Source organism: Ranitomeya imitator, chromosome 5, assembly GCF_032444005.1.
Source record: "Ranitomeya imitator isolate aRanImi1 chromosome 5, aRanImi1.pri, whole genome shotgun sequence".
Lineage (NCBI taxonomy): Eukaryota > Metazoa > Chordata > Amphibia > Anura > Dendrobatidae > Ranitomeya > Ranitomeya imitator.
In genome coordinates, this window is record NC_091286.1 from 459,361,766 (window position 1) to 459,379,840 (window position 18,075).

The 18,075-nt window shown below is 45.2% G+C and overlaps 1 protein-coding gene across 1 annotated transcript in view; it reads right to left on the reverse strand.

Annotated features, from left to right (window-relative positions):
* Nucleotides 1-6,685: 6,685 nt before the first annotated feature.
* LOC138638181 (actin-like protein 6A) overlaps nucleotides 6,686-18,075 on the reverse strand; it is a 53,564-nt gene continuing 42,174 nt past the window's right edge. Inside the window, exons 9-14 of the mRNA XM_069727266.1 lie at nucleotides 17,965-18,026; nucleotides 17,774-17,888; nucleotides 16,670-16,750; nucleotides 16,257-16,349; nucleotides 16,042-16,131; nucleotides 6,686-7,090 (exon numbers count right to left, since the gene is read on the reverse strand). Coding sequence (XP_069583367.1) covers nucleotides 7,013-7,090; nucleotides 16,042-16,131; nucleotides 16,257-16,349; nucleotides 16,670-16,750; nucleotides 17,774-17,888; nucleotides 17,965-18,026 — 519 coding nt within the window. The 3' untranslated portion in view covers nucleotides 6,686-7,012. The remainder of the gene's footprint in view (nucleotides 7,091-16,041; nucleotides 16,132-16,256; nucleotides 16,350-16,669; nucleotides 16,751-17,773; nucleotides 17,889-17,964; nucleotides 18,027-18,075) is intronic.

The following is an 18,075-nucleotide window of genomic DNA, read 5'->3' on the forward strand; positions in this document are numbered from 1 at the left end:
CATGGTTCTGTGTCCCCCAATGTGGTGAAGGAGAAATAGGGATTTTTGTGTACTCACCGTAAAATCCTTTTCTCAGAGTCACTCATTGGGGGACACAGCACCCACCCTGTTGGCCTTATGGCTCGTTCCTTTTTTGGTTATTGACTTACTCTGACATGTTATACTCTAATATTATGAAATATGTTGTTAATGATCTCCTGCTTTTACACTGAACTGGGTCTCTGGAAGCCAGCATGAGGATGTACAGTCATGGCCAAAATTTTTGAGAATGACACCAAAATTATATTTTCACATGATCTGTTGCCCTCTGGTTTTTATTAGTGTTTGTCTGATGTTTATATCACATACAGAAATATAATTGCAATCATATTATGAGTACCAATAGGTTATATTGACAGTTAGAATGAGTTAATGCAGCAAGTCAATATTTGCAGTGTTGACCCTTCTTCTTCAAGACCTCTGCAATTCTCCCTGGCATGCTCTCAATCAACTTCTGGACCAAATCCTGACTGATAGTCCATTCTTTTTTTTTTTTTTTTTGTTCAAATAAATTTTTATTAAGAATAACAAGACAATTAACATGTTACATTCACATTTTCAATACAGAGTATTCCCCCCCCCTCCCCCTTCAAACAACCCCCTTCAATCCCATGGCCCCCCACCCCCACCCCACCAAGCAGCTCATCTTGTTAATTACTTCCATCATTAAGACAATAGAGTATCTAATCCCTCAACCAATCGTATAAGCCACACTTTACATTACTATCCCATAGCAATCCATGAAGACCACATTTTATTGAACGTTTCAATTTTCCCTCTCTTCTTATAAATCCCCTTTTCCAGTGTCAGGCCCTGCTTCACATACTGGAGGAATTCTCCTCTTGACGGCGGCTCTTCCCTAATCCAATTTCGAGCTATCACCTTCCTAGCCATGTATAGCAATCTGGCAATAGCTATCTTTAGGTGTTTATCCACTCCAATCTCATCCACGCATCCCAACACACAGACAACTGGATCCCTTGGCACCGTGCACCCATACGCACCTTCCATACGACTCAAAACTACCACCCAGAAGGCAGCCAACCTCGGACATGTCCACATCATATGTAAAATATCTGCATCCGTAGACCTACACCTCGGACATTCAGAGTCATTACGCAATCCTGCCTTATATAGCACCATTGGAGACTTATAAACTCTGTGTATCACATAAAGCTGTGACAGTCTATACGGTTCACTCAGCGACAGTCTTGGGACCCATTCCAACACCGACTCCCAAGTCTCATTATCCATTGGACCCAGATCCCTTTCCCATTTAGCTCTAGCAATTATTGGAAACCCCAATAGGAAAGTGTGCAACAGATCCCTATACAGCGTGGATATGACTCCTCCAGTCGTCCCATCATTACACACATACTCCAGTACTATATCCCTTTGAATCCTAATACCTCCGTTCCTACTCTGAGCTCCAAAGGCATGCCTCATCTGCAAATACTGATACTCCCCTGCAGTCTCGAGACCAAATTCCGCCTGCAATTGGGAAAATGATTTCAGTTCACCTTGCTCAATTATTTGGTATACATACTGAATCCCTTTGCCCAGCCACTCTATCAGTACCCCCAATGCCTCAAATTCTTTCAGATTGTTATTATGCCATAGCGGCGAGTATCTAGTCAAGTCCGTGATCCCATGTATGTGCCTCAATCTACTCCACAGCTTGCGTATCAACAGCACAGTCGGATGTAACTTTCCCAGACTCTCCAAGGATCCATCCTCCAAACATTGCACCACTGGCCTTCTTTTTGTCACCACTTCCATCAACCGCTGTACCGCTCCAGATGACCCTTCATGCGCCCAGCCCCTTAGATGCTGACTCTGGGCTGCAAGAAAGTACAATTCAGGGTTAGGCAATGCCAGCCCCCCATCATCCTTGGGTCGCTGAAGTGTCTCCAGTTTGATACGCGGATGCTGCCTCCCCCATATCAAATTCCTAAACAGAGAGTTGATCTGTCTAAATTTCCCACGTGGTATCCAAACCGGTGCATTGTGGAGAATATACAGCATTTTCGGCATCAGAATCATTTTGATAAGATTCACCCTACCTACCACAGATAAATGCAGCTTAAGCCAAGCATCCGCCTTTGCCTTGAGGGCACCCAAGATTGGAGTCAGATTCTCATGTATATAATCAGTGACCGGCATAGATACCCATATTCCAAGGTACTTAAATTTACTCGTCTGATAGTCCATTCTTGCATAATCAATGCTTGCATTTTGCCAGAATTTGTTGGTTTTTGTTTGTCCACCCGTCTCTTGATGAATGACCACAAGTTCTCAATGGGATTAAGATCTGGGGAGTTTCCAGGCCATGGACCCAAAATCTCTATTTTGTTCCATCAGCAATTTAGTTATCACCTTTGCATTATGGCAAGGTGCTCCATCATGCTGGAAAAGGCATTGTTGGGCGCCATTCTGGTACCATTCATTATTCATGGCTGTGTTTTTAGGCAAGACTGTGAGTGAGCCGATTCCCTTGGCTGAGAAGCAACCCCACACATGAATGGTTTCAGGATGCTTTACAGTTGGCATGAGACAAGACTGGTGGTAGCACTCACCTCTTCTCCGAATAAGCTGTTTTCCAGATGTCCCAAACAATCGAAAAGGGGATTCATCAGAGAAAATGACTTTGCCCCAGTCCTCAGCAGTCCACTCCCTGTACCTTTTGCAGAATATCAGTCGGTCCCTGATGTTTTTTCTGGAGAGAAGTGGCTTCTTTGCTTCCCTCCTTGAAACCAGGCCTTGCTCAAAGAGTCTCCGCCTCACAGTGCGTGCAGAAGCACTCACACCAGCCTGCTGCCATTCCTGAGCAAGCTCGGCATTGCTGGTAGTCCGATCCCGCAGCTGAAACAGTTTTAAGATACGGTCCTGGCGCTTGCTGGTCTTTCTTGGGCGCCCGAGAGCCTTTTTGACAACAATGGAAGCTCTCTCCTTGAAGTTCTTGATGATGCGATAGATTGTTGACTGAGGTGCAATCTTTGTAGCTGCGATACTCTTCCCTGTTAGGCCATTTTGTGCAGTGCAATGATGGCTGCATGTGTTTCTTTAGAGATAACCATGGTTAACTGAAGAGAAACAATGATACCAAGCACCAGCCTCCTTTTAAAGTGTCCAGTGATGTCATTCTTACTTAATGATGACTGATTGATCGCCAGCCCTGTCCTCATTAACACCCACACCTGTGTTAATGGATCAATCACTAAAACGATGTTAGCTGCTCCTTTTAAGGCAGGACTGCAATGATGTTGAAATGTGTTTTGGGGGTTAAAGTTCATTTTCTGGGCAAATATTGACTTTGCAAGTACAGTAATTGCTGTTAAGCTGATCATTCTGACATTCAGGAGTATATGCAAATTGCCATTGGAAAAAATGAAGCAGTAGACTTTGGGAAAATTAATATTTGTCTCATTCTCAAAATTTTTGTCCGTGACTGTATACTGCAGGGGAGGAGCTAACTTTTTTGTCTCAACTTAGTGTCAGCATCCTAGCGACAGCAGCATAACACCCATGGTTCTGTGTCCCCCAATGAGTGGCTCAGAGAAAAGGATTTTACGGTGAGTACACAAAAATCCCTATTTAGCACTAACATATTCCGCAGCGCTTTACAGTTTGCACACATTATCATCGCTGTCCCCGATGGGGCTCACAATCTAAATTCCCTATCAGTATGTCTTTGGAGTGTGGGAGGAAACCTGAGAACCCGGAGCAAACCCACGCAAGGACAGGTAGAACATACAAACTCCTTGCACATGTTGTCCTTGGTGGGATTTGAGCCCAGGACTCCAGCGCTGCAAGGCTGCAGTACTAACCACTGAGCCACCGTGCTGCCCCAATGGATGATGTCAGATGTGTTCTTGGAGGGACATTTCCCTGCTTTTCTCAGTTGACCGGCTACTGTGTATCTGTATGCATCCAGCTATCAGTCACTGGTGAGCATTAGCGTTATTCATGTTATGGATGCGTCTTCCTCACAATGTGTACATCTGATCTATACCGCACTTACTAATGTGTAGGTTTCCAGACGCCAAAGTACTACATTATATAAGGTTTCTCTGTGTGGTCAGTGCCAGTATAAAGAGCACTACTATGTGCCAGAATTTGTGTTACTATCAGACCAGAAGATAAAATATTTTCTTGCAGTGTAACTGTTGGCTGGATAAACCCAACACTATGTGAGTGCATGTATAAGTATATAATACTTGTATGCAACTACTGCACTACTACATTGTACATGTTTTATGTCTCCTTACAGACTAAGATGTGTTATGGGAACATTTTTCTGAAAGTGTATAAGCTCCTGTAGTAGTTGAGAAACAACTAGCTCTTTACTTACCCTCCCCAGGTCCAGCGTGGGGTCTGCGCCGCTGGCTCTGGTGACGCTTTTTGTCTGCAGAGCTGATGTCCTGTGACAGCGATGCACATAACTGAGCTTAGCTGCTCTGCTCACGCAGACAATGAGCTCACTTATTAGCTGCCATGTTGTCGATATGACGTCAGTACTGCAGACAACAACAGACGCCGGAAGCAGCGGAGGAGACTTGGTGCTGGATCCGGGGAGGGTAAGTAAAGCTTCCATTTAAGAAAAGAAAACGACTAATGACTCAGATTTTCATTTTGGAGGAAAACACTTGTCTCTAAAATCTGAAACTAAAAGCTAGGGCATCAATCAATTGAATTCTTGGTATTGCTCAGATGATATGATAGAAAATAAACATTTAAATGTATAAAAAGAAAATTAGACCAAGTTCATAATGTATACTCTTATTCTACCGCATATCAGCATCATTGATTAGATAGCGTTTTGTACATACTGTAATAGTGCAGATATCCCACAGGGGCATGAACCGATCATCTCATAAGCTGCGTTCCATTACTACGATCAGTCCAATAGATAACACAGATCCACTTGGTCACCAGCATCCGGAGATAAGAAATGTGGCTAGTCTGGCCATGGCTAAAACTGATTAGAAATTCCTCTCTACCAACTAAGGAGGTGTTCAAACTGTTCCTCACATCCTCATTGCAATGTTTGTTAATAGTCAAAAGGCCTAAATAGAATAAAAACTTTTCTATTGATACATATAATAAAATACAGACAAATACTTAATATTTAATGCATCAACAAGATTTATTTGAGGTTTTTTAGTTTCTTCCAACAAAGGGAACATTTTCAGCACCTACAGGTCTGTGCAGTCACTTATGTTACCCGCTACTCTGTCTATGCATTTGATGGTTGAACTAACATACACTGCTAAAATATTCTGTTTCATTAATGCTTAATTTACACGTTCATGAAACCCAACCGTGCTGGGATCGCAATATTTGAGCTTGACTATCTTATATACATATCCAAGTATTAAATGCTTGCCAATCAAGGTAGGGATGTAATCAATTCACTATTATTTACACATTGCTGAAGGCAAAAGCTATCCCTTAACTCATGACTGTAAAATTAAGGTATTTTCTAAGGACGCATAAATGCCACACATTTTCTACAATGGATTCAGTACCAGCTTTATGAATGAGATTTAGCAAAATCTAATTTTCTTGCTGCAGGAAATGACCTGCCTAACGCACATGAAATCTACAGCATTGTAATCTGCTAGGTATGGGGTGAGTTAGACATGAAAACTGCACTTTATGGTACAGAAATACCCCTGATGATATGCCAGATGGGAACTTGCACTCTGCATTTTTTGCACTATAAGACGCACTTTTTTTCCTCCAAAAATTGAGGAAAATGGGAGGTGCGTCTTACAGCCCGATGTACCTGCTGTGGATGGGGAGGTGAGGAAGATGCAGCGGGTCACAGGATGCAGGAGCCTCCTGCTGCAGCTAACCACTGTGCCCACTGCTAAAGAGAAATTAATATTCACTGCTCCCCACACCCATAGTCCCGCCCACCTCTATGCACAGAAGCTGGCGCTGAGGTGGGAGGGACTATGGGCCTGTGGAGCAGTGAATATTCATTGATTTTAAAAGCCTTTAGCTTCCTGCAGCTGCTGGGGGATCACCTGTGCCTGCTATTAAAGAGAATGAATATTCACTGCTCCCCACGCCTATGGGAGTGGAGAGCAGTGAATATTCATTCTCTTCAGTAGCGGGCACACGTGATCAGCCAGTCTCTGCAGCAAGCCGGCGGCTGCGGCTAACACTGCTGCTATTAAAGATCAATGAATATTCACTGCTCCACATGCCCATAGTCTCGGGCGTGGGGAGCAGTGAGTATTTCGGCAGCTGTCCTCAGCTTGTAAGCAGTGCATGATGTCACTGCCATGCGCTGCTTATGAGCATAAATCATCCACTGGCATCACAACAGGATGCTGCAAAGGAGCAGGAGGATTTGTGGTGTTTTTTATGTTTTTCTGATGGGGCCATGCCTACCAGCTTGAGGATGAGGGGCCCATGTATACCAGAATGATGATGAGGGGGCCATGTACACCTGGATGGGGATATATATATATATATATATATATATATATATATATATATATATGTATATATATATATATATATATATATACATATACTATATATATATATATATATACATACACACACACCAGGATGGGGGATATTAGGACAGAGTTGACCACATTTTTTGCTTAAATTTTATTTCTATTTTCTTCCTCTAAATCCTAGGTGCGTCTTATAGTCTTAAAAAATATGGTACTCAGTAAAATCACGTTCTATAGTGAATTCCCATGCTGCTGGTTTTGTTGCAGATATTTCTGTGAATGAGTGAGTTCTATTCATCTGTTTTGGATTGTTTCAGATGAATGAACCCATTGCAGAACTTTCTACAACAAAATCTGCAGTGAAGGAATTCACCCTGAGGGTTAGCCTGCTTGGTAAATCACAAGTCATTATGGTATGTCATCTATTCATAACTGGTAAATTACGCAATAAAACAGTTTACTAGTTCAATTTGTGTCTTAAGTTCCATAATTCCAAGTTAAGGGCATTTCGTCTCCACACATTGTTTTCCTGTTTCTTCATATTCCTTTTTTGTTATCCAGCTCTGAAAGGTTCCCTGTAAGATCAGATAAGAACCATTACTAGGTTTGTCGGCATATATGAATCTACAAGGAGAAACAACCCCAAACTATTCAAAATTAAATATTAGTCTTTGTTGAATGAATAGAAAAGCAGGGTAACAAGGTCAAACGGGGATATTACACAATAAATCAGATGTGGGACGTATGATATTTCGTAATATTCAAATACTCATTTTCTCCTTCGCCACATTGGGGGACACAGGACCATGGGTGTTATGCTGCTGTCACTAGGAGGCTGACACTAAGTTGAGACAAAAAAAGTTAGTTGCTCCCCTGCAGTATACACCCTCATGCTGGCTTTCAGAGACCCAGTTCAAGCTTAGTGTCCGTAGGAGGCACACTGGATTTAAAGGGACACTGTCACCTGAATTTGGAGGGAACAATCTTCAGCCATGGAGGCGGGGTTTTTGGGTGTTTGATTCACCCTTTCCTTACCCGCTGGCTGCATGCTGGCTGCAATATTGGATTGAAGTTCATTCTCTGTCCTCCATAGTACACGCCTGCGCAAGGCAAGATTGGACGAAGGGGCGACGGATTCTTTCATGTTCCGATCTCCCCGAACCAACAACAGGCAAGCACGGGAGTTTTACCTCTCCGTATCCTCTCCTGCGACGTGGGATGCCACTGCCTGAGCTGACTTTTGGGGCGACAGGCCCCTTCAAGAGCACCGATCTCCCCCCTGCTTTACAGATAAGCACTGGTGTGTCACCTCCAGTATCCTCTTCTGCAGTCAGGCCTTTTTTAACGGACATCTGCCCTGCCCACCAGGTCTCACCCTCGGCTGTTCAGAGGCACTCTTCCACCGTGGCATCCGTGCAGCCCCTACTGCATCACCACTGAAAACGAGCGGATGATGGAAGGAGGGAGACGGTTCCTCTCCACCCCCCTTTTTTTATGGGGATGGTGGATGGAGGCTCCTCCAACCATGCACCATCCTATTTGCCCCAGGCACCTTCATTTTGGGGTAAGTGCACCTTGGGTCATTTTTTTCCGGCGGTCACAAGATGTTTGGAGGGCTCTGTAGCGGCAGGATTCCCCCCAGAGCTCCGCGATTCTTTTCCCTGCAGTCCGCGGGTGCGCGCCGGCCGAAGCCAGAAATTTAGTCCCCGGCTTCGGCCTAGTGTAGGCCGCATCCCGGTAGGCTCCGCCCACTTCACGCATCATTCCTGCGGCTCTGCCCACGCTTCTGGCGCTTCTCGCTCCCTGCGAGACTACCCACACACTCTCGGCAGCCATCTTCCTCCTCCACAGCAGCGCTGGCCGGCTTTTCCAAAGCTCCGTAGGTTTTTCCCACTCAGCGCCACCTATCTGATTGCGGGGCACAGGAGACGGCACTAAGTGCTTCCCTGCAGCGTTACCCCTCAGCTTCCACTAGCAGCCGCTTTTCCTCATTGGGGTACAACATGTCGCAGTCAAGGGCTAAAAAGGCCACTAAGGTACATACCACCTATTTCCACCTGCCAGGCGCCTCTCCCCCGGCCTCAAAGCTCCCCTCTCTGCCCTGCCTGTGATGCCCAATGTGCCCAGGAGCCCTCCGCCGCTACCGACCCCAGTGTATCTAGCCCCCCTGAGTGGGCCGCGTCACTGTCACAATCCATGGCTTCGCTAGCCAAAGTGATTGAATGCCTTCATGTCCCCTCTGGGGAATGGGGCGTTCCTTTTCCTGGGTTAAGAGACCCCTCTATAACAAGGGAATCATCGGCCAGCAGGGGCTGCCCTTACCGGAAAGGAGTACGGACATCCAAAAAACGGATCCACACTATCTCTCCTGAGCATTCACCATGCCATTTAGCCTCTGGTAGCTCCACTTCTCGCTCACCCTCTCCAGGGTCTCGAAGCGATCACGACTTTGAGTATGAGTCTGAGGCGTCCCTGGACCCGGATTCTCCGGAGTTCCAATCAACTGTTGACTCCCTCATTGAGGCTGTCAATCATGCGCTAAAGGTTAATGATGACCCTAATTCAGCTCCGGATCATGCAGTTTCCTTTACGAGAACCAAGCGATCCCATAAGGTGTTCGCCTCCCATCCAGACTTCTTAGAGATAGTTCGGCGGCACAGGGAGCGACCGGATAAACGCTTTACGGGTAAAAAGGCCCTGGAATCAAAGTATCCCTTTTCCGCAGATCTGGTCAAAGATTGGACGGAACCACCACTGGTACATCCTCCGGTATAGCGTTTGGCTAACAAAACGCTTTTATCAGTACCTGACGGGGCCTCATTCAAAAATCCCACAGAACGCTAGTTAGATTCTCTGGCACGCTCAGTGTATGAAGCTTCAGGTTCCTCTCTATCTCCCTCCTTCACTGCGGCATGGGTCGCCAAAGCAATGGTTTTCTGGGCAGATGCCCATGCAAAATCCATTCAGGACCAGGCTCTTCCGTCTGAGGCGGCGGACCTCGCCAACCAAATCGCTATGGCTGCAGATTATGTCATGTACGCGTCATTAGACGCAGCGGACTGTGCGGCAACCGCGGCTTCAAACGCCATCACCATCAGGAGAGCTATTTGACTTAGAGAGTGGCGTGCGGATTCCTCCTCAAAAAAGTCCCTAATTTCCCTTCCTTTTCAGAGCGGGCGTCTGTTTGGAGAAAAATTGCACCAGCTTATTTCCGATGCTACCGGAGGGAAAAGCAAGTTCCTCCCTCAACACAGGCCTAAAGCTGCTTTTCAGCGCCAACAGCATTTTCGCTTTCGCCCCTTACGCAGTAGCCCTTTCTGGTCCAACTCCACAGCATCATCCAGATCAGAACGATCTACACGCACAGATAGAGACTCTCGGCCTTCTTACAGACCGAATCAGTCCTGGCGAGGAAAACCTAGACAACCCAGAACCAGGTTCCAGGCCTTCCAGATTTCCTTCACAATGACTCAGGGGGCATTCCAGTCGACACCACCGAGGCTTCTTTTTTGACACGTCTGGCTTTCCGTCATCCACGACGAATGGGTCAGAGACTTGGTGTCTTCTGGTTACAAAATAGAATTCTCCGCCTCCCCTCCAGCACGGTTTTTTCCCTCTTGTCTCCCAGGTTTGGGAGCTCAGTCTCGCGCTCTTCACTGCGCCATCGAATCCCTCCGCCAGAACGGGGTCATTGTTCCGGTTCCGTAACACAAGAGATTCAGAGGTTTTTACTCAAACCTCTTCGTCGTGCCAAAAAAGGACGGGACGGTGCGCCCCATTTTGGACCTGAAGCTCCTAAACTAGTATGTAAAAGTACGGCACTTCAGGATGGAATCCCTCCGGTCAGTCATCTCCTCGATGGAGAGAGGCGAGTTCCTAGCATCAATAGACATCAAAGATGCTTATCTTCATATCCCAATCTTCCCGCCACATAAAAGGTTCCTCCGTTTCGCCATCTTAGAGGACCATTTTCATTCACGGCCTTACCCTTCGGTCATGTCACTGCGCCCAGGGTATTCAGAAAAGGTCATGGCGGCCGTCATGGCCATTCTACACTCCTGGGGAGTGTTGCCATACTTAGACGACCTACTGATAAAAGGTCCGTCTTATCATGCCTGCGACGCAAGCGTCCGCATTACGTTAGATTCCCTTTCACGCCTGGGCTGGTTAATCAACTTGGACAAGTCCTCCCCTGTTCCAGCTCGACAGGTCTCTTTCCTAGGCATGATCCTGGACACGTCCAAGGGGCTGGTTTTACTTCCTCGGTCCAAGGCCCAAGCGCTTCAGCAGGGAGCCCGGACGCTATGTCGCCCTTGTCCACAGTCCATTCGGTTTGCCATGAAGATCCTGGGGAAGATGGTGGCCGCAATGGAAGCGGTCTCCTTCGCTCAACTGCATTTCCATCCCTTCCAACAGGCCCTGCTAGACAATTGGGACAGGAGTCCCTTAACCCTCGACCGGCCATGTCCTCTGCCCCCGCGGATCAGGCAAGCACTCAAATGGTGGACTTTGGAATCATCTCTCAACCAGGGGAGGTCTTTTCTCCCGATCCATTGGCTGGTGGTGACTACCGACGCCAGTCTCCTCGGTTGGGGAGCGGTGTTTCGCCACCACACTGCCCAGGGGCATTGGACGATTCGGGAGTCGAAACTTCCCATAAACATTCTGGAGATCCGAGCTATCAGATTTGCCCTGAGACGCTTTCACTTCCTGCTCGCGGGCCACCCAATCCGAATTCAATCGGACAACGTCACAGCGGTGGCGTACATAAACCATCAGGGGGGTACCCGCAGCAGGGCGGCGATGCAGGAAGTCTCCCACATTCTCTGTTGGGCCGAGACCAACCACTCCACCATTTGTGCAGTGCACATTCCAGGCGTCGAAAACTGGGCGGCGGACTTCAGCCATCAGGGTCTCGCCTCAGGGGAGTGGGAACTCCATCCAGAGGTTTTTCAACAAATCTGCCTTTGCTAGGGAAGCCCGGACGTGGACCTAATGGCGTCCAGACTGAACACCAAGGTCCCCCAACTTCATAGCACGTTCTCGGGATCCCCGGGCCATCGGGGTGGATGCACTGATATCCCCATGACACCAGTTCCAATTCCCGTACGTGTTCCCTCCACTTCGTTTGTTGCCGAAAGTGATCCGAAAGATCAAGATGGAGGGGGTTCCGGTGATTCTTATCGCCCCGGATTGGCCACGTCGCGCATGGTATGCGGAGCTCGTTCATCTCGTATCAGACGTCCCCTGGCGGTTACCAGACCGCCCAGATCTGCTTCGCCAAGGACCGATCTACCACCAGAGCTCAGGGGCCCTATGTTTAACAGCGTGGCTGTTGAAACCTGGATCCTAACTCAAGCAGGTTTCTCCCAGCAGGTCATCGCCACCATGATCAACGCTCACAAGACATCTTCCGCTCGCATCTATCACCGCACCTGGACAGCCTTCTTTTCATGGTGCAGGCTCCGCAGTCGCCCTCCTCTCGTTTTCTCCATTCCCTCCATTCTGGAATTTCTCCAGTCCGGCTTGGATTCCGGCCTGGCGCTCAGTTCCCTCAAGGGTCAGATCTCAGCATTATCGGTGTTGTTCCAGCGTAAGATTGCTGCTAACTTGCAAGTCAGGACCTTTATTCAAGGGGTATCCCACGTGGTACCCCCCTACAGAATACCGTTAGAGACCTGGGATCTCAATTTGGTCCTGAGCGTCCTTCAGGAATCTCCGTTTGAACCTTTGCAGGATGTCTCGCTGATCATCCTCTCCTGGAAGGTTGCGTTCCTTGTGGCAGTAACATCTATCAGGCGCGTCTCGGAGTTGGCCGCACTATCCTGCCGGGCGCCTTTCCTTCCACCAGGACAAAGTAGTCCTACGCCCATCTCCGGCTTTTCTCCCTAAGGTGGTTTCATCCTTCCACCTTAATGAAGATATCATTCTTCCCTCCTTCTGCCCACAGCCGGGACATAGGGTCGAAAAGGCCCTTCACACCTTGGACGTGGTACGGGCCCTCAGGAGGTACGTTTCTAGGACTGCTCCCTTCCGCAAATCGGACTCCCTCTTTGTCCTCCAAGGAGGGTCATAGAAAGGGCTCAGCCGCGTCTAAGGCCACGATAGCCAGATGGATCCGATTGGCTATCCAAGAATCTTATCGGGTCAGGGGCAGACCTATCCCGGTGGGGGTTAGGGCACACTCTACTCGGTCGATGGGTGCTTCCTGGGCCATTCGGCACCAGGCGACGGCGGAGCAGGTTTGCAAGGCCGCAACATGGTCTAGCCTGCATACTTTCACAAAGCACTACAATGTCCACAATCTTCCGCCGATGCGGCCCTTGGCAGGCATATTCTGCAGGCGGCCGTTTTACATCTATAGTCAGATGGTACACAGAGTTATTTGGTTGTGTTGTTCCCCACCCAGGAACTGCTTTGGGACGTCCCATGGTCCTGTGTCCCCCAATGTGGCGAAGGAGAAATAGGGATTTTTGTGTGCTCACCGTAAAATCCTTTTCTCCGAGCCACTCATTGGGGGACACAGCACCCACCCTGTTAGCCTTATGGCTCGTTACCTTTTTGGTTCTTGACTTTCTCTGACATGTTATACTCTAATGTTATGTAATATGTTGTTATTAATCTCCTACTGCTTTTGCACTGAACTGGGTCTCTGGAAGCCAGCATGAAGGTGTATACTGCAGGGGAGGAGCTAACTTTTTTTGTCTCAACTTAGTGTCAGCCCCCTAGTGACAGCAGCATAACAGCCATGGTCCTGTGTCCCCCAATGAGTGGCTCAGAGAAAAGGATTTTACGGTGAGTACACAAAAATCCCTATTTTTAGTAAGTAAGTAATAAAGAGCATATTGTATATAAACAAAATAGATGTCATCAGGGACTACATACAGTGGATACAGAAAGTATTCAGACCCCTTTAAATTTTTCACTCTGTTTCATTGCAGCTATTTGGTAAATTCAAAAAAGATCATTTTTTCACATTAATGTACACTCTGCACCCCATCTTGACTGAAAAAAAACAGAAATGTAGAAATTTTTGCAAATTTAAGAAAAACTGAAATATCACATTGTCATAAGTATTCCGTACCCAGTGTATAAAGTGCAATCCTGATTCCTCTCTATGTCTCAAGTATCATCATGGTTAATAGTAAATACATATCTAAATAAATAATAGCATGATAAAGGTGATATAATGCGCAATCAATACATTGTCAGAAAAGAATAAATGAATAAAAATTGTATGTACTATATACTACAATAGTATATGTATACTATTCCTCCGTAGGGACGGCTATCCTGTACTACGTGTACATCTATCACCTATCGCATAAACAACTTACATATTCGTGCTTTTGATCCGGAACTCTGGATCTTGCTGTATGTGGTCGCACAGCCAATATCCCCCTTTTTTGGATCTGCGCATGTGCTGGACTTAATGCGATTTATATGGGTGTTGTTGTGACAACCCATTCTCAATACTGTGAACCTGATTTAGGGGGAATATTACCTTCTGTAGGGACGGTTTTCCTGAACTACAGGTATACCTATCACCTCTCGCATAAACAACTTACGCGATCGTGCCTTTTGATCCGGAATTTCTTGATATTATTGTACTGGACTGCCACAGTAAATTAGCACCGATCGCGCATGCGCTGTGTATTACTCGCTGGTTTCCGGTAACTGGGAATGTTGGCACTTACGCAATAGTCTCTGCAACACGCCGGACCCATGTATCTATGTGCCTGCGCCGCCATTGCTCTGCACACCTGGTATGTTAAACAATAAACTATTTGCCTATTTAGACACTGGTAGTACACCACCATTGTACCATTGACCTTGAGGAAGACGCTTCAAGCGTCGATACGCATGGGTCTGAACACTGGTAGAGCTTACTATGCAATATTTGAGGGGTTACCTTTCTGTTAGGGTTGGGGTAAGAAAATAGGGCTTTGGGTGTAAACTCTGCTGAATACTTATTGTTTGGGGTATTTGATCTCCGTGTGACTAACGTACAGTTTAGGTTCCCTCCTCAGTCATTAATACTGTTTCTGGTTAGGTATCCTGTCATTTGTTATGCTTATGGGGATTGGTATTGTTTGAGAATAACAGCATGCATATACCATATACTATCGGGCTATCATGATTTGATTATATTGACATGTATTCTATTGTAACTGGCTGTGAAGTGTTCTTTTGGTATTTACCTTATATTTATGTGGACCCTAAACCTCTACCCATGCTGTTTGGTTTTTAATTGGTTTTAATGTTTTTTTTGTGTGGTGTTTTCAATAAAAATTGTTACTTTTGTACTCTAAAGATTGATGTGGTGATCCCATTTTTTTATGCATGCACTTTTTCTTTATGGTTGTATATGTATACAACAACCTTACACCAGGAACGTATTCCCAACACACGTTTCGCCGATGGCTTTCCCTTGTCAAAGCCTCAGAGTATTTGAATATTATGAAATATCATACCTCCCACCATCTGATGAGTTTATTGTTTTCATGTATTGTGTAATATCCCCTTTTGCCCTTGTTACCCTGCTTTTCCATTCATTCAATAAAGATTAATGTTTAATTTTGAATAGTTTGGGGATGTATCTCCTTTTAGGCTCTTACACTTGAATCTGGTTCATGACCATACCATATTTACATTATCAAGTATATCTTGCTAATTCTAGGTTTGTCTACATATTACACTATTCCAGTTGGCCAGTCTTGGTGTTGGCAAAGGCAGAAAGATGTTATAGAGATTTTGCTTTTTCAATTTATTTTACTTGGTTGTATAGCGCCACATCATTATCCCCATTGGGGCTTTATCTTGCTGGAATTTGAACCCAGGCCCCACAATACTAAAAGGCAACATTGCTAACCACTGAGCCACCGTGCTGCCCCATTGTGTGCCTGTCAGGCTGGAGCCGTATACAGACTTGTTAGTGGGATTTTATACAAGTATGCATTTTCAATAACCAGTGGAGTTTTTTTTGGCCAACCTAAGCAAATGAAACAGAATGATCGTGTAGATAGGCCAATGACCTTATTCATTTACAGTTTTTGTATATGTATTCAGTTACTGAAAATAAGTATTTGTAACCACGTCCAGTTGGGTAAATATTATTGATGAGCGAACGTCCTCGGATAAGGTGTTAACCGAGTGTCTTTGGCGTGCTCGAATACTATGTCCGAGTCCCCGCGGCTGTTCGACCACTGCAGCACATGCATGGATTGTCTAAAAGCCGTGGGGACTCGAACATCGTATTCGAGCATGCCGAAGTCGCTCCATTAACACTCGAGCATACTCAGATAACATCTTATCCGAGCACGTTTCCTCATCACTAGTAGATATGCAAAAACAATAGATTAAAAAAAGCATTATAGGCAAATAATATAGGTATACCCAGATCTAGTGGGACAGTGGTTCAGTACACTAAAGGGAGAATCCATGTGGCACCAGGCCCAGTGCTGGGCATTTTGATGTTGCGTTCATAAGTCACATAATACTTTTTAAACAAGTATTTTTCACTCACCAGAGTAGCAAGAGTGGAGCCGCCAAGCCATGAACTGAGCCGCCTCCTCTCTACTACCAGCGGATTTGTCACCAGCTTCAGTTTTATGCTCTGTAATAGAAACATTTCATTATGGTTCTCCTCCTATATGGATAATCTGGACAATTAGCTGGGGAAAGGCAATCAATGTCCGAGTCCTGGAAAGCGATTCTCTATCCACAGAACGTAAATGTTACCTTTGTTTTATTTGAGAGTTCTCTTGTGAGTCTGTCCGTGAATCCTGGTAGTAAGGAATTTCCGCCTGTGACGATGATGTTGCCATACAGTTTCTATGAAATAAAATGCATTATTATTTTACATTTGCTGGTAGCATAGTCAGTTTGCAAAATTACCATTATATTTTACAAATTTTTCATTTATTTATTTTTAATATTTAGTTTTACGTGATAGATCACCAGAGGAACCTATCGTCTGGTTCACTAGATGCATGGGGAGCTGTGGGTGTTGTCCATGTAATTACTGACTAAAATGCCCCCATATTACTGCCATCCGAGAGTAACTGCTATGGCCCCATAGGAATCAGTCATGTTTTGTTATTGGCACATAATGTCCATATTGATGACTTTTTACTTCTCAGTTTTATACTTACCGCACTAATTTTACTATCACACATGTCAACACTTTTTAACACTACTTGGCTAACTCCAAGCGTGGTATCATCAGCCAAGCCCTGAAGAGAGAACATATTGCAGTTATTTTTTATGCCTTACATAAAACACAAAAAAGGGACACATTTACTGGTGATTGTAAGATAAGTGTTAGAGATCAATAACCGCATACAGAAAAAGGTCTTGTATGCTTCTTAGGTGCATCAGCAAGAAAAAGCTGTTGTCGTTCTATACCAATTACAACTTCCAAAAAACTCAGTCATAAATGAAAAAAGTGGAGAATGTGATTAAAAAAATACAAAAAAAAAAAACCTGTGCTGAATCCTCTACCATTCCACTGGTCGTCGTGTACTTGGCACCAGTGCTGTCTACCAGACATGACAAGTGCAGTTAATCTTTGGCCTCAATGGTATACAGCAAAAGACCACTTAACAGTCATTAGCTGCAGCTTTCAAGTGCAGTATAGCCAGTGGCGTAACTAGAGGCTGAAGGACCCCGGTGCAAGATTTGGAAAGGGGTTCCCCCTCCATGCTGAAAATATTACTATATATATATATATATATATATATATATATATATATACTCCCTCCATCCTGTTTTGTGTGTCCCTAATCCTTGCCCCATTCTGGTACAGTATATTTATCACCCATTCTGCTACATGTCCTCATCCTGGGCCCTCTGCTGGTATATATACAGCTCAGGCAAAAATTAAGAGACCAGTGCAAAATGTTCAGTTTGTCTGATTGTTCTCTTTATAGGTATATTTTTGAGTAAAATGTAAATTGTTCTTTTATTCTATAATCTACTGACAACGTCTCCAAATTTCATAGCAATAAATTTTGTATTTATTTTCTGAGAATGAGGAATGGTCAAATTAACAAAAAAATGCAGATCCATGTAAGAACACAGACGTGCACAGTAGCATAGGTTATAATGGGTACATGTGATAACCGTGAAAAACAAATTAATACCACACGTCCTGTTCAGGGGGCCTAATACCTATGCTAGGACAAAAGGCATTAACCATACAATTCTGTTCTAGCCATGACTATGTCTACCATTAACAAAATAGCACAAAAACCGACCTTCACACCGGAAGTATTAAATAATCCCTCCACAACTCTTAGTCGCTCAACTCCAAACCTGCGGTTATAGCCATTAGGAAATTCATAGTGGACTGTCGGCATCTGGGCTGCTACACTGGAGGAGGGGAAGAGTTTATACTGATTAATAACATAGATGTTCAGTACATGGCCGACACTAAAGACAGACTTACTTCTCATGGTAAGCAGTGCTGGAGACTTGTAGCACAGATTTCTTAAAGTCATGTATTACATTCTGCAACAAAGTGGTAGAAATTAGTTCTTTATAGTTTTTAGTTTTCTGG